This window comes from Perca fluviatilis, chromosome 9, assembly GCF_010015445.1.
Source record: "Perca fluviatilis chromosome 9, GENO_Pfluv_1.0, whole genome shotgun sequence".
Lineage (NCBI taxonomy): Eukaryota > Metazoa > Chordata > Actinopteri > Perciformes > Percidae > Perca > Perca fluviatilis.
The window spans coordinates 24,667,063-24,687,970 of NC_053120.1; the positions used below are offsets into that span (position 1 = coordinate 24,667,063).

At 41.1% G+C, this 20,908-nt stretch overlaps 1 protein-coding gene across 3 annotated transcripts; it reads left to right on the forward strand.

Annotated features, from left to right (window-relative positions):
* Positions 1-1,319: 1,319 nt before the first annotated feature.
* fyco1a (FYVE and coiled-coil domain autophagy adaptor 1a) lies at positions 1,320-17,009 on the forward strand. Of its 3 annotated transcripts, none has more exons than XM_039812155.1 (18): positions 1,320-1,387; positions 2,913-3,027; positions 3,675-3,781; positions 3,939-4,064; positions 4,498-4,604; positions 5,152-5,295; positions 5,452-5,545; positions 5,662-8,127; positions 8,732-8,824; positions 9,512-9,630; positions 9,716-9,883; positions 10,425-10,577; positions 10,995-11,224; positions 11,657-11,810; positions 13,415-13,507; positions 13,600-13,810; positions 14,478-14,587; positions 15,228-17,009. In XM_039812155.1, exons 2-18 carry the CDS (start codon positions 2,967-2,969, stop codon positions 15,301-15,303), a joined length of 4,512 nt encoding a protein of 1,503 aa, XP_039668089.1. In that variant the 5' UTR covers positions 1,320-1,387; positions 2,913-2,966; the 3' UTR covers positions 15,304-17,009. The 3 variants fall into 3 exon arrangements, with proteins under 3 accessions (XP_039668089.1, XP_039668090.1, XP_039668091.1); XM_039812156.1 differs by having other exon boundaries at positions 1,323-1,387; positions 2,916-3,027; XM_039812157.1 differs by lacking the exon at positions 1,320-1,387 and adding an exon at positions 1,902-1,934.
* Positions 17,010-20,908: the final 3,899 nt, after the last annotated feature.

Consider the following 20,908-nt stretch of genomic DNA (forward strand, 5'->3'; position numbering starts at 1 on the left):
GAGCCACAGAAAGGCTATTAGTATTAATCTCCATCTTTTTAGTGTAAAATCCGTTGAGTGTCCTTTCAAGAAATGAGACCTCAGAAAAATGTACCAAATGATCTGTGAGAAATGTCAGGCTATTTTTACTTTTTAAGTATATGCTGCACATAACTTAAATTAAATGAAGAAAAAACGGAGGTGGTTGTTTTTGGAGCAAAAGAGGAACGATTGAAAGTCAGCGCTCAGCTTCAAACGACAATGTTAAAAACAACAGACAAAGCCAGAAATCTTGGTGTAGTCATGGACTCAGACCTAAATTTTAACAGCCACATTAACATAATTAAAAAATCAGCATATTATCACCTTAAAAATATATCAAGGGTTAGAGGACTTATGTCTCAGCAAGATCTGGAAAAACTTGTCCATGCTTTTATCTTCAGTAGACTTGACTACTGTAACGGTGTCTTTACAGGTCTCCCTAAAAAATCAATCAGACAGCTGCAGCTGATTCAGAACGCTGCTGCTCCAGTCCTCACTAAAACCAGGAAAGTGGATCACATCACTCCAGTACTGAAGTCTTTACACTGGCTTCCAGTGCCTCAAAGAATTGATTTCAAAATACTTTTACTGGTTTATAAATCACTAAACGGTTTAGGGCCAAAATACATTTCTGATCTGCTACTACACTATGACCCACCCAGACCTCTCAGATCGTCTGGGACAGGTCTACTTGTTGTCCCCAGAGTCAGAACTAAACAGGGGGAAGCAGCGTTCAGTTTTTATGCTCCACATATCTGGAACAAACTCCCAGAAACCTGCAGGTCCGCTGAAACTCTCAGTTCTTTTAAATCTAAGCTAAAGACCTATCTTTTTGATGTTGCTTTTCTTTAAATTATCTATTTTATTAACTTTAATTTCTTATACTGCACTGTAACTTTTATTCTTATACTGCACTATCAATTTTATTCTTGTTTTAATTTGTTTATTAATGTTTTAAAATTGTTTAAAATTGTTTTCTAACTGCTCTTTAATGTTTTATGTAAAGCACTTTGAATTGCCCTGTTGCTGAAATGTGCTATACAAATAAAGCTGCCTTGCCTTGCCTTGCACACAGGCTTTACAAATCATAAAAAGCATATACTTTAAAGATGTGCAACAGACAACAAATGACCACAGGAACGAGGGACAAACATTACTTCATGAATGTCATCACATGACTCCTCTGTTTACTCTCTGCTACGACAACCAAACTATTCAGTTTCAGGTTCCCGCCTACCAACCTCTCGTCATTGGTTGGAGGGCTACATGTCGCTCTGTGAGTGGATGGCACAATGTCAATCACGACACTTTCAACAAGTTTGTATGCACACCAGGGTTGTTATGGACTTGAGTCATATCTGTAAAAGTATGTCAAAATTATTATTATTTTCTTATTCTTTTACTAGAAACTGTCTACATACGTGTTATATTATCTAACGTATCGTTTCTCGGTGATGTCACGGTTATTTAAAAATATCTTTCAAAGGTCTACTGTGTCAAAGCTAAATATAACGTCACTGTGACAGCTAGCTGACATTACAAAAAGCACAATAGTTGTCAGTTTGAGCTCGAGCTGCCAGCTATATGCTATATTTTGTCGTTTTTAGAAAATTAATATTAGCACTGTAAGAGCCATTGGTTAGTGTTGTAAAACTGTTTACAAACTGTTGAAACCAAACGTTAACGTTAAACAAAAAGTGGTTTAACGTTAGCTAACGTCACTACTTTGTACTCTACTAACGTTACAATATAGCTAGGTTGTTCCTGTAACGTTAGCTAGCTACATTGCCAAAGTAACCACTTTCATAACTTTATGGCGTACAACCTGTCTATGCGTAGCTACAACATACTCATCGCCTGCTTTGTTTACTTCCTCATAGCTAACTAACAGGAGTTTACAGGAGGAGGACACAGTAAGCGCTGACACAAAATCCAGTTACCAGTAATACCTGCAATAAATAGCCTACTTCCTCTGTAAAATGTTTTAGTTTTCAGTTTAGTTGGCACTTCATCAGAGAGGTGACTCAACACCATTGTAATCATGGCTGCCATCATTTGTGGTGCTGGTGTTTTATGGGCATTGGGGTTGAAGCAGCATCTCTCCCCACAATTTCAACAGATTTTTGTACATGCAATTTAACTTAGAAAAGCATAGGAATTGTACATTTTTCTCTCTCTTTTCTCATGGGTAATGAAATTAGATGTTAGTGAATAATAAGTCTCAATATCTTGTGAGTTAAGTTTTGTAACAAAAAAGGGACATAGGTTAGTCTAGTTTAACCAGCATCCAGCAAGAACCAGTGTCCCTTTACATTAGGCAATATTCCAGCACAACATGCTTGTTTGCCGTTAAATATGGGAGGTTTACCTACTGTAGGTGTGACCAACCCACAGACTTTATGGATCAACCAGAAACAGTGTCCTGACCCGAAGTTCAAGAAGCAGGAAGTTTGCCTATTTTGTTGTTTCTATAGTGATCAAATTGTTATGCACCCCCCCCCCCACACTTTGATATCATACTCTTCAGTAAATCAAAATCTCTGGAATTTGTATCCCTGCTCGTAATTTCATCAATTGCTAATGTTGCAGTTATACAAGAATGTCACAACATTTTAAGTTGTTTTGGATTGTATCATTGAATGTTATAAAAAGAAACATGCAGTTGAACAGTACTTGATAGTCAGAAGATCAGAATGTGTAAAGTGACATAATTTATTATACAGATCATGCACTATCAGATGCAATGTACATACCCATCATGAGAACTCTCATTAATAGTTCACACATTTGTGTCTATCAAGTGTGCCCATGTGTAGCCACGCAAGAGTACAGTATGCTGAAGCATTCATGTCCATCTTTTGTTCCTGATTGCTTCTGATTCTCTGATTCAGCAGACTGGATGTGACCCTGTGACCCCTGGTTGCCAGGGAGAGAGCCGTGGGGCCATGGCTGCTGGGGCTACGGTCGGGGAGAGCCAACTCCAGAGGATTATCCGAGATCTGCATGGTACGCCAGCTTTGTGTGTGTGTATGTGTGTGTGTGCTTGCTTGCGTTAATGTGTGTGAATAGATTCACGGCTGCAGGCAGTTGTTGGCTGACATGGTGTGACCGAAAAGAGGAGAAAGAAGACACATGATGCAATGAAATTAGTGTCAGCGTCAAGTCTAAGTGCAATCTTCACGGCTGGAACTATCTGACCTTTCCTGGCCATCGAATCATTTGAAAAAAAGTGCATCTGACCTCATATCCCTGTAGAAAGGGTGTGGTGGAAGCCTCTGTCAGCATGCAGCGAGACAGAGAGTGCGTACTGAGGATGCACCCATCACGGGTATCCTTCCAGTTTTTGCGATGGATACGAGGCAAGTGGGTGATTTACAGAAAGTTGTGCTTAAAGAGGGTAGGGAATGGAAATTAAATGGAAACCAGAGCTGTTTGTGAGTGAGTTTGTAACCAAAATGCAACAATTTCTTTTAAAGCCATGTAAGGTCATTTCTAAGGAGATGAAAAATTGATATTATATATTTACTAAATTAAGACTAGCTGTTCCTTTCTTTTTAGTCTAAAACCTGTACCTGTGAGACGCATATGTCTTTGCCACCTGTTTGTATGAACCCTGTGTCATTAATCTTTTTTTTTTTAAACGTGAATTACAGAGGCTGTTGCAGAGCTTGCAAAGGAGTACAGGGAAAGTGGGGAGCCAATCACCGATGACAGTACCAACCTGCACAAATTCTCCTACAAACTGGAGTACCTGCTACAGGTGTGATTTAGCTTATATTGTCACAGCTAACCCAGTAAATCCAAATTACTTAAGGAAGATGTGAAAAAAATGTATAATTAATGACATGGCTCAAAAACAATCGTATGTTCAACAGTTTTTCGTTCCAACTGTATCTATATATGTATCTATCTTTCAGTTTGACCAAAAGGAGAAGACTACATTTCTTGGTACAAAGAAGGATTATTGGGAATACTTCACTGACTGTCTGGCTAAAATCAAAGGAGCCAATGATGGGATCCGCTTTGTCAAATCCATCACTGAGGTATGAAGCTTTTTTTTGTTTTGTTTACAATGACACCACTAACATAATACTGATTACATACTGATCACAATATCAGATAACTCCTTAAAACATTACAAAGTAGTCCTATCTTTTTGCCCTCCACACACAATGGCTCAAATAGGCTTTTACTCCATTTACTGTCTAAACTCCTATAGTATATAATTGTTCATCTTCTTTCTAATTTTATATAATTGGTAGGAATAATGACAAAATAGTGCTTGTTGCATTTTATGTATAACACTCAACTGCATTACTTCTTGAACAGTTGAGATTAAAATGATCATTTAGATAAAATTATGAATTCTCATTGACTTTGTAGTTTTTGACATGTGGGATATCACTGCAGTTTCAGTGTGAAGTTATCACTGACTAAAAGCTCTGTGTAAAACATTGTCTTCTTTTGCTTTGATAGCTGAAGACATCTCTGGGGAAAGGACGAGCGTTTATTCGTTACTCCCTTGTACATCAACGACTGGCTGACACCCTGCAGCAGTGCCTGATGAACCAGAGGGTCACCAGGTAAAACTGTTAGATCATTCTTCATTTAAATATGAAGAAGTGTTAAAGTGCATGCAAACTGATTAGAAAATTTAGAACCAGCTTTCTTTTTTTGGGTTTACAAGAAAACACTTTGACCAAAAACAGGCCTTTCATTTCCTTATTTGCATTGAAACAAAGTTGATGTGCTGTTGTACTATTTTACTTAATCATTTTCCCTTTCTGTTAAAGTAGTATTCAGTAGTATCAGCTGTAGTTAAAGAATAATAACTGAGAAGAATTAAGTTACTGTCTTCAATGATTTACCAGATGTCAAAATGGGTGTGTGTGTAGAGCCCTGCTGTAGTATTGTACCAAATGGAGAAATACACAACTACAAGGGAAAATATTAACCTTAAAGAGGAATACAGCTGTCATTTGGTGCCATGAACCCTTTTCTGGTTTAAATGCCACTTTCGTCTTATAAGTGTCAAAATATGGGACAAAATTTACTTTTCAGACACTATTATTGCTTCTAGTTGTCCCACTATGTCCTACTGTAACCTCTTCCTCATCTCTCTTTCCACAGTGACTGGTACTACGCAAGAAGCCCCTTCTTGAAGCCCCACCTTAGTGTTGACATAATCAATCACCTGTACGAACTCAATGAGGTCCAGTTTGATGTGGCTTCCAGAGGGCATGATCTTGATGCCTCCTGGCCCACTTTTGCAAGGTAACTAACAAACAAAACAAATCGTGAAATTGAAAATGAAAATGTAGAGCATACAAAAATATCTAAAAGTTATTACAGAAACAAATATGTCTAAATACAGCCATTCCTTTGCACCTGCTTTGACGTACAGTATCAGATTTATTTTCTGATCAACAGGAGGACACTGGGAAGTGCAAACTCACCTGGGCACATGTGGAAACCACCCAGTCGCAGTTCCAGTATTAACAGTCTGGCCAGTACCTACTCCCAGGTAACACACTAATAACATCCTGCCATTTTATCATCATTTTCAAAAGGATTGCATGATGTTCATCACGCTTCCTCTCTTCCTTCCCTTTTCCTCTGGTTTCCCTTGCAACCATCTAGCAAGCACATGAGTTCCCCTCGAGCCCCGACTATGGCCATGGTCTGCTGAATGACCTGAATGAGTCTCTGCCTGCCTGCACCGAAGACCTTCGCCTGGAGCTGGACCAGTCAGAGCTAAAGCAGCGAGAGCTCCTAGATCAGGTGCAGCAGCTGGCCGAGGAGGCTGCTGAGCTCAGGAGCGTAGTCGTGCAGCTCCAGAGGCAGCTGGATGTCTCCCTTGCTGCCCAAGAGGAGCAACAGGGCTTGCAGGGAGATATCAAAGCTCTGCAGGGAAGAGAAGATGCCCTGTCCAAAGAGGTGGAAGCACTTAGGACTGGGGAAATAGCCAGGGAGGCTGAACTACAACTGTTTCAGGAAAAGTTGGCAGCTGCTGAGGGGAAGAACATAGAGCTCCTGGCCAAGTTGGATGGGGTTCTGAATGAGAAGGGCCAGCAGGCTGCCAATTACTTTGATTCAGCTCAAAAGATACACGACTTGCTGGACAGGTTGAAAGAGGCAGAGAGTGGGAAGATGGAAGCTGTAGCTGAGGCAGAGGAGAAGAAGAGGCAGGCAGAGAGGCTAGAGGATGAGCTGAGAGTCAAGGAGGCAGCTGTAAAGCATGGTGACACAAAAGTCGAAGCATTAGTTAAATCTGCGTCTGATGAAAAGGCCAAGTTGGAGGCGAAAGTGGAGGAACAGTGCAGTGTTCTTAATGAGCTGCAGGGGACCTTGACAGTGAGAGAAAAGGAGGCGAGCAACCTACAAAGGCAACTGCAAGACCTCCAAATATCTCTAGAAGAGAAGGAGAAAGAGGTGGAGGAGGTGAAGAGGAGGGCACACCAAGATAAAGATGAAATGCAGAAGAATGCCGGTGGTTTAAAAGAGTCTTTAGAAGCAAAAGTCACTGCCCTTAAGGAGCAGCTAAAGATGAAAGATGCAGAGTTTACCTCCAGCTGCAATACACTACAACAGCTAGAAGCCAAGAACCAAAGCCTCACCACAGAGCGGGACAAACTGACCACTAACCTTATTGAGCTGGAGGGTAACGTTAAAGAACAAGCCAATAAGATAGAAGACTACAAGACGCAATGTGGCAATCTAATGGAACTAAATAAGAAACTGCTGACCACAGTGAAGAGAAACGAGGAGCTGAAGAAGGAGATGGCAGAACACAGAACAGTGCTTGATGCTGAACTAGCAGCTCTAAGAGCTTCTGAGAAACAGCTTCGCAGCCAGCTGGATGATACCAAGATGACAGTGGATGAAAAAGAGAAGCGCTTGCGTGAGGACAACCGCAAGTTGGATGAGAGTCTGCAGCAAGCCACCATGGCCGCGAAGCTCTCAGAGGCCACGTCAAAGCGGCTGGAGCAGGAGAATCAGAGTCTGAGAGAGGAGCAAGACACTGTGAAAGTAGCTCTTAGCCGCATGCAAGCTGACCTGAAGAGTGTTCATGGGCAGATTGGAGAGTTGGAGAAGAACTTGGGAGCCTCACGCAAGAATGAAGCAAGCATTCAAGAACAACTTCAAGCCAAAGAGGCCCAGCTGGAAAGTAAAGAGAAGAACCTTGTTGAGCTCCAGTCCAGATTAAAATCTCTTGAGGCCAGGGAGAAGGAGCTTGAGATTGCCAAAGCTGATGCAGAAGCAACTTGTGCTAAACAGACAGAAATGATTGAAAGGGTTACCTCTGAGAAGCAGGCGATGGAGAAATCTCAGCTGGAGAGGAGCACAGTCCAAGCAAAGGAGAACCAGGAGGTGACAAGCAAACTTGAAGGCCAGCTGGAGGTGTGTATGAAAGAAGTGTCCAGGCTCCAGGCAGAGACCCTGGACCTCAGGGTGCGTCTACAGAGGTCTGAGGAGCAGAAGCTAAAATCAGAAGCACAGCTGGAGGTGACAGAGGCCCAAAGAGATGAGCTTAGGACTCTGACCGAGCATCTTAAAGCCCAGATAGAGGCACTGAATCAAAGGCATGTAACAGAGCTTATGGAGTGCAAAAAGAAAGAAGAGGCTCTGGTTGAACAGCGTGATAGAGAAGTATCCGCCCATGCCGAGGTGTCTATCTCTGCGGCGGCTGTCCGAGAAGAGCTTTCCACCCTCAAGGCAGAAAATGGCAGGCTAGCCTTAGAGAACAGCGAGATACGTGAGGGTCTACACAGGGCAAACACAGAGATGGCAGAGCTTGGGATGACCATCTGTAAGCTAGGTGCAGAAAAGGAGAAGGCTAGAGAGCATTGGGCAGAGGACGCTGCCAGAATCGAAGAAATGGAGAAAGAGTTAGAGCGACTGGAAGAGAGCATGGCCGAACTACAGCTGGAAAATAACAAACTAAGAGAGGAGCTGACACAGAAGGAGAAACTTCCAGAAACTGTCATGGAGCTACAGGAGCAGCTGAACCAAATGCAGAGCGTCATGGACTCAAGACGAGAGGAGGCGGACGCCGCCAAGTTCCAAATGAGCTCGGAGAACATGAATCATCAGGTCCAGATGAAGGTGGGTCAGTCAGAACATGTTAATCATGACTTGTATTACACTCAAGATAGGATAGGCTAGTTATTTTTGCTGTACTGATTCTTTGCACCATAGTTTTTAGTTTTTGGCCCCGTTTACACCTGGCATTAACATATGATCTGTATGTGAATATGTTATCCGGATAATGACATCCGATCCATGGGTCTTTGCATTTACTCCTGGTATAAATTGGGATGCCATTTTGTACAGACATTCATGGTCTCCAAAAGGTTAAACCTAATGACTTTGGTGATGCCCTGACTTTTCCTTTAGCACCACTATAAGGTTGACGTTGTTGGTTCAGAGTGAAATGTCTCTACTGGAAGGGACTACTGGAATACAATTGGGTACAAACCCATTCATGTCTCCCTCAGGAGGAATTGTAATAACTTTGGTGATTCCCTAACTTTTCATCTAGCGCCATCAACAGGTCAAAATTTCGATTTGTCTAATATTTTACTATTACTTTGGTTTATGACCTGCGAAACTGAAGAGACATTCCCATCCACCTTAGCGTTACGTTGTGTTTAGTGGGAATTAGCAAATGTTATTGTATGTTTGTAATGTATTCCTATTCGTATTTCAGAGTGTGAATGAGCAGCTGGACAAGATGAAAGCCCAGCTGCAAGAGGAGCGGAAGAATGTGTCCAGCTTGCAGGCCAAAGTGTCTGAACTCGAGGTCCGTGTCTTTTAAGCATCAAAAACAGTGATTCATGGTTACGCAATAAGTAGATACAGAACATGGTGGTGGAAGATGTAAAAATAGACCATCGTCAAAGAAATGTGTGATGTACTCACTTTCAAGTTTAAAAAAAACAAACGTATGATTAAGAGAAGCCTGTAGTTAGATTGCATTCAAAAGTGCAACATCCTATTATCATCAGCACCTTTATCATTAACAGGAAGCTCCACACCACATGGGACATAATAACAGGAAGATTGTTTGTTTAGTACTCATTAATAGTAGATCATTTTATTCAGGTCTCTGTTTTTTATAATGAGACTTGATGAGATTGCTTGAGCAGTTTTCTTTGAATGCAGAAGTTAGAATAGATGTAAAAAATAATTGCAGTATAATGGTCCTAATCCAATTGATAACTCAATTAAATTTGAGGGATGTTTTTTAAGATTTAACTGAGGCTGGGTCACTCCAAATGTTATTGGATGTCCTCTAGTGCACCAGCAACAATATCTGTGTTATAGTACAGTACTTGAAATGTATTGAATTTAATTTATCCGGCAGTTTTCAACAGAACTGAGACTAATTTAAGAACAAAATTGGAACAACAATTGAAAATAATTTAAAAAAAATTTTTTTTCTTACTAATGGGTATTTCTATGCATGTTCTTATAATGTTTAATATAGGCTATGAATGAGCAGTACTTGCAGCTAACTGGCGAGAAAGATGCTCACATCACAAAGACAGAAACAACCATTCGTGAGAGTGAGCGCGAGATTCAGCAACTGAGAGATGCAGTAACCAGGTGCGTTTATGACCAGTGATACCTGTGAATTTCATCTTCAAAAAAGAGCCACTGACTCATTTTCCTTGCACTAACTTCTCTTCAGTGCTGAAGAAGCACACTCGGCCGTGCAAAAGGTCAGCGAGGAGTTGAAGCAGAAACTCAACGCAAATGAAGCTGCCAGTCAAAACCAGGGCCTGAAGATGACTGCAGAGATCGATGACCTCAACAGAACCAAGACCATCCTTGAAGAGCGGCTCATCGAGCTTATAAGGTATGACCTGTCTCTATTACAGCTGTCAGCGGCGTCATGGCTGTAGGGTGCCACAGGCGTAGAGTTTTTTAATGAAGAAAGGGGGTTAAAGTTCATTTTCTCGGATGTCTGCCACCTTGTTATGTTTGGTTGCTGCCAGCTCTTTCCCACTAGGGAGTGTGTGTTTTAAATTGATTCTTCCAGTAAGAGCAGTTCTCTGATGTTATATCAGACGTTGATAAGAGAAAATCAGGTCTTTGGAGCAGGATCAGGGGAAAAAGGCTTCATTAAATGCTAATAATTTACAGAGAACTGGTCTGACAGAGAGATGTTGACAGAAAATAGAGCAGGTAATGCTGAGGCCAGCATGAGAGGTGAAGAGTTGTAGAGAGACACTACTGAATAGAACGACAGCTTTTTATGCTTCATTTAGGAACCACTGTTTCATCAAAAGGTTGCACACTCTGTAAGGGATGCGACACAAATACAGTGATTCAGTCAACTCCAAGATTTATTAAGACAGCACTAAACTGGAATGCATTTGTCTTTTTTTATTTATCAGGGACAAAGATGCTCTGTGGCAGAAGTCAGACGCTCTGGAGTTTGAGCAGAAACTGCGAGCAGAGGAACGCTGGTGGTTAGTGGATAAGGAGGCCACAAACTGCCTCGGCTGCCAGGGCCAGTTCAGCTGGTGGCTGCGCAGACATCACTGCAGGTGGGCTTTTAGTGGGCACTGGGGCCCACTGCATACTGTCTGTCTGTAAATCGATTCACATTAGAATCGCGATTCAAGCTCTACCGATTCAAAATCGATTCATAGAATTCCAATTACTTTTATTTATTTATTTTTTTAAATTGTACGTCTACTGCAATCACATGGGAAAAGTAACTACATTTACATACTGTGAATCGTTTTTTTGAATCGAGAATCGTTTTTGAATCGAAAATCGATTTTGAATCGAATCTTGAGCCTAAAAATCGATATCGAATCGTGACATTTTCAGAATCGTGCACCCCTACTACATATGGTATCACTTCTCATGCAAGACATCAACCATTTTAAGTAACAAAATATAGGTCTAATATTGATGAAAAACTATTTGTTCTTTTTTTATACATTAATCGCTTTTAGGCTTTGTGGTCGCATCTTCTGCTACTACTGCAGCAACAACTTTGTGATGACCAAGCACAGTGGGAAGAAGGAGCGCTGCTGCAGGGACTGTTACACCCAACATAGCGCGGTGGTGGAGAGGTTCACAGAGGCAGAGCTGAGTCCTTCAGACACTCAGCCTCCTCCACCAGGAGCTGGACCTCAGCCGCCTCCTGAACCGGCCCCGTATATACCCACTCCCAGGGTAACAGGTGAGAGGCAAGCTGGGCGGAAAAAACACATGCTAACTTGACAACTACACACAACCTAAATGTTGATTGCTGTGGTTCTCTTTTCCTGTACAGTAAGTTAACTGGGAACTTTGAAGCAGAAGTGAAAAGATTGACTTTGTCATATTGAGGAACAAGAACAGAAACCTTTGCAGTACAATTATTGTTCAATAGACAAAAATGGGAAGAGGCTGACCGACATTTCCATTCAGATAAGAAGCTGCTTGGCTTTTATTGTAAAGAAAGGAAAGCTGCATCATGTTACAGTAGATCTATTTTTGTAGTGGCTTATAGTCTCTATACTGTTACATGCAATACGTTTTTGTATACTGTTTAATCAGAAGACTATACCATGAGAATATGTAGTGGCCCAATAGTCCAACGGTTTAATTCAGACATTCTTGTTCCTCCTAGTTTCCGACCCTAGCAACAGATCTGACGACGGAGTTTTTGACATAATCACAGAGGAGGAAGTGAACGGCGTCTACGACAGTGACACCATCTCCCAGACCACTGGAGGCTCCCTGGAGGGAGAACAAGACCGACGGCCTCCAGGATCACTGGATATGTGAGTGTAATATTTATCTGGGGACGGAGCAGAGGGATTGAGCCCTGGTTCAGCCAGTCTGTGACTCTGGCCTTTGGTTAGATTCCTCAGCTGAAGGTTACTCTTGCACATCAATATCCAGGCTTTATGGCCAATTGGGCCTTTGGGCCCTATTTTAATGATCTGAAACGCAAATATGAAACGCAAAACGCAAGTAGCTTTGTGGGCGGATCTCGGGCGCTGTTGCTATTATACCGGGGGGATAAATGAGTCCTGCGCCCGACGCAAATCCTACATGGGTTGGTCTGAAGTAGCTAGGTGTGGTTTGGGCGTAACTTGAAAATAACCAATCAGAGCGTCATCTCACATTCCCTTTAAGAGCAGGCGCGCTTGTTCCATGGCGGATTGCTATTATGACGGCGGATTTGCCTGGCCCACGCCAGCGGGAGCTGTCCGGGATGCGGCAAAGTAATAAATGCCCGTCTTGACCGGGTGGCGATGTTGCTGCGGCCTCTCGGGCGCATCTCCTCAAGTGGATAGGATTGCTGCAGCCATGGAGGCTCCAAACGCACCACCTGCTCCTGTTGTGCCCCTTCCTCGTCCCCCCACTCCATCTCCGTCCACCCGCTCCACCAGGAGTGCATCGCGCACTGCTCCCGGACCAGATTCCGCCGGAGTGTCCATTCCCACCGTAGTTCAACATCACTTCTCCTTAATTCCTCTAATATTTCCTCATTTATGTCATCAACACATCCATGATTCATGGAAATGTGTAAAACACAACAAGCCACAAAGAATGCTGCAACTTTTTGAGGACTGTACTGCAAAGTGCCTCCTGATCTATCCAAACACCTGAAGAGCATTTTCAGTAATATTTTTCTTTGTAATTATGTATGGTTTGCAAAAATGGGAACTGCTGCGTCCGTTTAGATGATAGAAGTGTATGCGCGTTGTGCACACGCTACATTATGGCCAAGCACGCGCCCCTAAAATAGCATCTGAATAACGCGCTACTGACTTTAGACTAGCGCCACTGACTTTAGACCAGGTTTGTTATTTGTACACCCTGTGACTATACAAATCACAACATGTAAATAGGAACATGTTGGCGTTATTTTGTCACTTATTCGGAGCAGTAGGCAAGTTGAAGCCGGTTACCTCCAGGATTTGTGCTAGGCTTAGCTAGCGCTGGGGGCGTCAGACAGAGTTACAACACGCACAGAGATGAGAAGGGTATGTATGGACTTGTCGAACTCTGGGGGATACTGTGAATAAGCTAAAGTCCCAATAAGTCAGCATGTTCCTTTAAACATACTGTATTTGAAATGAACTAAATGGGATAAAACCTGCAGAAACATTGCTATGATCTTTAAATATGCATAAGCCATGATGCATGGATAAAATCCATATTCCAATTTTAATGCATAATGATGAGTCTAGAGTGTATCACCAAGACATTTTGAAAGACAGCTAGACCTACCGTATGCTGGCTAAGATACATTGTATGTTTGTTGTTAAATGATCACAGTGAAGAACATATTTTTGATCTGAATGAATCGTTATGCCATTAAAGAGTTATATACATTCAAAACAAAATCTAACTCTCCGTGTCTTGTGTTTTTCAGAGGCATAGGAGATTTAACCCCTGATGACCCTGAAGAGCATGTTCCCACTGTTCAGGATTCAGAAATCAACCTTCTCAAATCAGGAGAAGTCACGTGAGTCTGGACCTTTGGTTTACGTCTAGTGTGGAACTGCTGAGTCACCTTGTTCTAACACCGCTCTTAAAATGCATATGTTCCCATCGCAGGATGGCTGTCCCTCTCAGCATTGACGACATTTCTCAGTTTGGCGACAGTTCCAGGGAACTCTTCGTCAAGTCCAGCTGTTACAGTGTGATAACCGTTGCCGTGGGTGACTGTGGGCCAACCATCAGCTGGATGTTTTCCTCCGAGCCTAAGAGCATCTCCTTCAGTGTGGTTTACAGGGAATCCACTGACACCCATGTGGAACAGTCAAAGGTAGACAAATGTGTTGTGAGACCCAGTCAATGCTTGTGCCTCAGGAAAAGTCCAGCACGGCATTGTTGTTACATAGTTTCAAATTAAAGTACATGATAAAGCTGAACGCAATGCCTTTCAATTGTTATAAATTGAAGCCACTCTAAAACAGATGATGACGTAAAAGCAGAAGTTATAATAGACTGACCCTGTCCATGCTTTCATGGACGCCCCCTACAGAGGGAGGGGCTGTTTGTTTGATCTTTTAAATATCACTTCCTGAAGAAAACCTCAGCAGGTAGCCAGTGTTGCTGAGCATCTTGAGGTAAACATCCTGCACTTGAAATGTCAGGGTTTATAAATGAGTTATGACCTTTTGTGGCATATACCATCCCTTTCCTCTTCTGTCAATATTTCCTAATATGAGATTATTCTTTTCTTTGACATTTGCTCTTAATTCAAAGTGTTTTTGAGAATCTACAATATATTACAGTTATTATGATACAGATGATAATTGGATTCTCGCTGTCCAACATAAAACAAACTATATGTAAGGTAACATCAATGTCCTAAAAACAACCGATAGATAGGATGGCCAAAGGAGAGATTTGTTGAGATAACCTCTGGCAGTACCTTTCACCTCTACATTGAGTTTCACTTCAGACCAAGGTTTCTGTTCTTCTCTCAGGTCCTGATTTCTCTGACTCGCTGCAATTCCCATAAAGAGACAATTCAAGGACAGCTGAAAGTCCGAAACCCCGGCCTCTATACGCTCATCTTTGACAACTCCTTCTCACGGTATGGAACTCCTGACATCCTGCGTCTTTGTCCTGGTTCTTCCTCCTCAGCTTGTGAATTATAGAAGTGGTTTAACTCCTATTGTCTTTTGCAATCATTTCCTGCCGCTGTTGGGCTCGTGTGTGTGTGTGTGTGTGTGTGTGTGTGTGTGTGTGTTCTTGTTTAACTACATTCGTGGGGTCCAAAAACTGGGAATACAGTATACTTTTGGGGTCCGGACAGCTTTGTGGGGCCAAAATGCTGGACCCCACAACTTTAAAGGGCTGTTTGAGGGTTAAGACTTGGTTTTAGGATTAGGGTTAGAATTAGGTTATGGTTAGGGTGAGGGTAAGGGTTAAGGTTAGGCATTTAGTTGTGATGGTTAAGGTTAGGGTAAGGGGCTAGGGAATGCATTATGTCAATGACGGGTCCCCACAAAGAGATAGTGCCACGCTTGCGTGTGTGCGTGTGTGTGTGTCTGTGTGTATGTGTGTGTGTCTGTGTGTGTGTGTGTGTGTGTGTGTGTGTGTGTGTGTGTGTGTGTGTGTGTGTGTGTGTGTGTGTGTGTGTGTGGACTTCAAGCCGGCTTTATATTGTGCCTCACCGTCTCGTTTCAGTTAATCGGATTGCAGTCCTTTGATCAGAAACCCTTTTCCAACAGGTTTATCTCCAAGAAAGTCTTCTACCATCTGACCATGGAGAGGCCCATAATCTATGATGGAAGTGACTTCCCCTGAAGCTGGATAACCCACAGAGGTATCAGCATGATGTCACAAAGACCTCATCATGATGTCACTGTGGCAGCTGAAGGGGGAGACTGAAGAGATGGCAAATTCATTGATTGATTCATTTGAGGAATTGTTTTTTGCTCTTTTGTTCCCAAAACCAGTTTTTACCCAAGTATTTTATGTTTTTAAAAATGTGTCTTTATTATTTAAGTCCGTGGTGTTAATGTTTTGTGGCTTGCTTACATTTTAACTGTGGCCTGTAAAGTGTTGTCAACTAGATGAAAAAGGGTTTTAGAAAGAAAATAAGTTTTATGTTGTTTTTTTTTTTTAAATATATACACCAAGTAATATACGTACTTAATTCAGCTAGGTTTAAATAAGTAAGTTGTTCAGTTTGAGAAATTGTGTGATTTTGTTATTTCTTTCAATTTGTTTTCAGTCTTAGTTTTGCTTTGGCCTCTCTTTTCTCAAATATGCTGTTACTTTAGGGAATTGAGATCACTTCAAGTAACCAAGCAGTATGAAATATGATAAAAGACTGTATTTATTTGCAAAATCTGTCAATGAAGACCCAGGAAAGATTTTAAAAATTTACAGAATGGTGGTCAGTTGAAAGCTTCTGTAGCAGAAAAGTGCAGACAGGTTGTTTGTTTGGCTTGTTCATTAATTGTCTGAATGCTATGTTTGCAATTTGTCAGCGCAGGAAGGAAAAAAGCGGCAACTAGTAAATGGCCTGTAAAAATACACTTTGCGTTTGATGACAAAGCATGTGAACTTTGTGCAAATCTCAGGAGTGGGACATAAAATTGTCCTCCAGTGGTAGCATGAAAAAGAAAATCTTTCTGTGCAAGGAGACAAACAGACCAGCTCTCTCCATCCAGTTTACAGGATCTAATGAAGCAGAGTGCCTGTACCATACACAGGCCGACTTGTGTCATTACAATGACATTCACTTAAAGTATATTAATGACTATACTTTCAAAGTGCCTATTAACTCTGATTGCCAGGGATTAGTTTGCTTTTGTGTCCGTATATTGTACCCTTTGTTATCTGCACAGAACGTGACATTTGATACTATTCTGTAAAAACGTAATTCCAAATCACAATCTACACAGTATAAAAATGTTTAAGTTTTTTCAGTTGAAATGATTTTTCAGTTTGGATTTCATTTGAATCTCTGGACTCTTTTTGTAATATGTTTAGAAAACCGTTTGCACTGTGCTGTCAGTGATCAAATAGGTTTCAGTATTGTGTGCTGTTCATTGTTGGTTTTTACTATTCTAGCAAAGCAATAAGGAAAAACGGGCTTGCTCACTTTTGGACACAACCATACACTACTTAATGAAGCAAGGGCGTATCTCTATGCTGCTTTTATAGAGATCTGTTTGCACTTCACAGTCAGATCTCTTATATTTTTGATGGGTGTAAATTGCTGCAATTTCTATGCAAAGGCTCATATTTTCTCTACAGAGCTGCACTTTGTGATAATTGTTTAATAAATTGTTATAAGCATTATTAAATCTGTTAAGTTTACATTATCTTTGTCAAAGTGTTCCCACAGGGACAGATTTATCTACTTGCTGTTTTTAAAGGATAATTTTGAAGGAGTAGAATGTGCATGTGTCATCGCTGCAAGCACTCAGTGTATCTAGTAATGGACCTGTCAAACCCCCAGTAAACACGAATAAAACATGAGAGTAATAATGCCTCCGACATCCACTAATCTCTGTCTGGTTTATCGTTGACAGCTTGGGAGCGACAGAACAACAAGATCAACACATCACTCATTCAGAAATCTGACATGAACACACAAACAAGTATGTTTCCTGTCTAACAATACCTCCTATCTCAATTTACATCAGACGAAATAAAAACCTAAATAGTTCAATACAGAAGACAATACTCCGCCTTAAAGCTATGGACGTTTGTTTTTCTGCCATAAACCCTAAACTGTATGTAATTGGACATCAGGTGTGGAAATAGCCTGTAAGGATAATACTATATTTGTTAAATTCTTATTGTTCTTATGCCAGAACCTGTTGTGTTAATGATATCAGTTGATTGACAGATTAAATCAATCTGTAATTTTCCAGCAAAAATGCCAAATATTTGATTTGGTTGCAGTTTCTCAAATGTGAAGATTTGCTGTTTTTGAGAGGTATGGAAATGTTTTACTTTTTTACTCATGTTTTATACATTTATAAATGTTAATCAAGAAAATAAATTGCCAGATTGATTGATGACAATAAAAATATTCATTATGACGCCCTAGATTTTACCTGGTATTTCTTTGGTGTAACATGAATAAAATTGACACATACGCTTGGCGATAAGCTCTTATTTAAAAAAAGAAAAGAATAAACATAATTTTAATGTAGAAGAAACAAGTAAAGCAAACAAAACACTGTTTTTCAATCAAAGCTTGTGTAAAATGGTAAAATGTAAATCATGATATTTCCATAACACATAACACAAGACCAAATGTTGTGTGTGTGTGTTTTGGCGACACACTCAGGCTCAGGAAAGCAGAGGGATGGATTTTGAATACTAGTACAGTGCCCGTTCAAAATGTGCCTGTTTTGAAGGGACCGATTGGCCTGTGATATTGCTGCTTGTAGAATTCTCCATAACCAAATTGTACCCTTTATTACTAAATTACTTACAGAAGGACCCCGAACCACTTAAAATGCAACTCCACTGTATAGCCTGCTACTAAGCTTTATTTACAGTGTAGGCTCTACATCAGAGGAAGACACTGCTAACTACTAATATTTACCTGACATAGAACGTTGCAGATTCAGAATTTAATCACAAAATATCATTGATATATATTATAATATAATATTATTTGCGTCTGCAAAATAGGCTCGGAAGAAACTTGTTTTTGTGGAACGTGTACGTTTAAAAGTTGTTTTAGTCAAGTCGTGTTTTAGCAACAGAAAACTCAGATTGGACAGATAGTCTAGCTAGCTGTGTGGATTTACCCTGCAGAGATCTGAGAAAATGTTAACCACAGTCCTCATATATCGACCAGAGTTTAAAATGCCAACACAAAGGAAGCCCAAGGCAACGGATGATATCCTGTAATATATTTACTGTAATAAATTACAAAACAAAAATTACCCAAATGTGTCATAAGATATTAAGGAAACATGCTAAAAAATGCTTGAAATACTATCTTTTCTGACAACAAAGCTAATGCCAGTATTTTCTCCTTTGGAAATTTCAGTTCCGTGACGGAATTTCTGTTTGTGTTTTGGCCTGTGTTGTTATCAACTGCCCAGTTTGACAGACGGGTTGCCAGATATAACGTTACCTGTAAAAACGTAAACCCAGCGCGCTACAGCTCCCAGATAGCAATTTATCTTTGGCCCAAATGTGGCCCACATATGGAGTTCTCTTATGGCCCACATTTGGCCTTGAATGACGGCGCTGACCTCAGGTGTGGCTCCCGAAACTCAGCCACAGGTCAACCTAATGTGGCCCAAATGTGGCCCACATATGCAGTTCTCTCATGGCCCACATTTGGCCTTGAATGACGGCGCTGACCTCAGGTGAGTGTGGCTCCCGAAATTCAGCCACAGGTGCCCCTAATGTGGCCCAAATGTGGCCCACATATGCAGTTTTCTCATGGCCCACATTTGGCCTTGAATGACGGCGTTGACTCAGGGTGAGCGTGGCTGCCGAAACTCAGCCACATCCCCTAATGTGGCAGATTTTGGTCCCAATTGCCGTCTCTTTGGCACATTTGGTCTTGATCGCTGACCTAGGGTGTGGCTGCAAATGCCACATCTTGCAGTCCAATGGGCCACATATGCAGTTTTCTCTGGCCCCATTTGTGCGTTGACTCAGGATGAGTGTGGCGACCGAAACTCAGCCACAGGTCCCCCAAATGTGGGCCATATGTCTGGTGTCTTGTTGATCAGGTGTGGGCAAAATTGTGGCCAGAGGAATTTACCACAGCTTCACCTTAAATGGGCCAGATGTCAGGCATCTCATGGGCCAGACGTACCAGATCAGGGCCATACCATACGTTTACCTTACATCACCATATATCTGGCATGTTGTGGGCCAAATTGTGGCCAGAGGAATTTACCATAGCTCCACCCGTTTTGCATTACCAACACACCTAGCCCAACAAGGCTCTAATGGGTTCTTCCCTGGCCTATGCCCCATCCCATCACCAACTCTGGTGCAGTTTGGTTCAGTAATCCTGCTGACAAACTTGCAGACCAGCAAAAGGTTGCTACTGAGGTAGTTTGAAATGTAACAGACTACAGATAACTAGTTACCCAGTTTAAAATGTAACAATTTTAATTACTTTATCAAAGTAGTGACATTTATTAATTCTGATTACTTTTTTATTAGTATTCTAACATGTTTCAAACTGGGCTATACAGCTGAATAACAGTGAATTTAAACCAGGCAGTTTAAACCTCACAGTAGTACCAACATAGTCAGACTTATAAAAATGCAATGCAATATCTACATAAAGCTACATATAAGCTTTTTAATCGAAAAGAATATTTTCGGATGTAACCCCATTGTAATCAACAATATTTGATAAGTAACTCTAAATTAATAAAAATTTTCCTCAGTGACTCTAGCACCTAAACATTTATTTATGTAATTACACGTACCTAGTTACATGCAGTTTCTTGCTCCCAAACACTGGTCTATATAAACACAGTGAACCAGCAGCTATCAGGGTGTGGCGGCTGACTGATGTGTATTCCCAGATCCAAACTGTTTAGAATGTAACATGTTCTGTGGATACAATTTACAAATGTTCCCTAAATACCTCAATTGCCTCAGTTACTGCAGTAAGGAAAATCAGACAGGTGTATGGTAAAAGTTAGCTTGAAAATGAAGTGTTTAGGCAGCTTGGACTGAATTTTGTAATGCTTTTTATTTGCATATGTGCTCCTCACACATTTAACAGTTAAGACTGGTCCTGGCTGGTTCCTGACTCAAGTTCTCTGGCTGTTTCTGTCTTCTTTGGAGCTTGTAACTTTGGAGCTTGTAACTTTGGAGCTTGTTTGAAGCTACAAATTTCCTTGAACCTTTTGAAACTCAAAGGTAGGCCTGTGTTGAGAATATCTGACCAATTTTGTGTTCCTAGCTTCATGTTTAAGCGTGCTCAGTATTATAGCTTGAACAACATTTGAAAACACACTAAAAGTAAATTAATCTTAACATCTACTAAAATAGAACATCTAATAAAAAAGGAATCTTAAAGTACTAAAAAAGAACATGTTATAATACAAAATGAATCTGAACCAATCTATAAAACACTATAAAAAAACTATTTGTGTGTGTTGTGTGTGTGTGAGAGAGAGAGAGAGAGAGAGAGAGAGAGATCTGTGTGTCTAGGGCTGCTGGGCTGCACCCGATACGCTGCCCTTCTTGCCCTCTCCGAAATCTTTTTAGACAGGTGGAGTTGAGCATCGAGCACAATCTGCGCCACCATCAGCCTGCCGTACTGGCTCGTCCTGATGGCCTTCTCTGGTGTCTGTTGAGGAAAACACAAACACAAAACACAGAGTGAGGTCTGGTGTTACAGACATAAAATGGACTGAATCTTTAAAGTACATATCTTAGAATTTTATTTACA

Bases quoted from the DNA above. Each gene is read 5' to 3' on its own strand.
- fyco1a (XM_039812155.1), top strand. From the start codon at position 2,967: ATGGCTGCTGGGGCTACGGTCGGGGAGAGCCAACTCCAGAGGATTATC. The intron at 3,028-3,674 runs GTACGCCAGCTT...CGTGAATTACAG, and splicing joins GATTATCCGAGATCTGCATG to AGGCTGTTGCAGAGCTTGCA. The intron at 11,811-13,414 runs GTGAGTGTAATA...TGTGTTTTTCAG, and splicing joins CCTCCAGGATCACTGGATAT to AGGCATAGGAGATTTAACCC.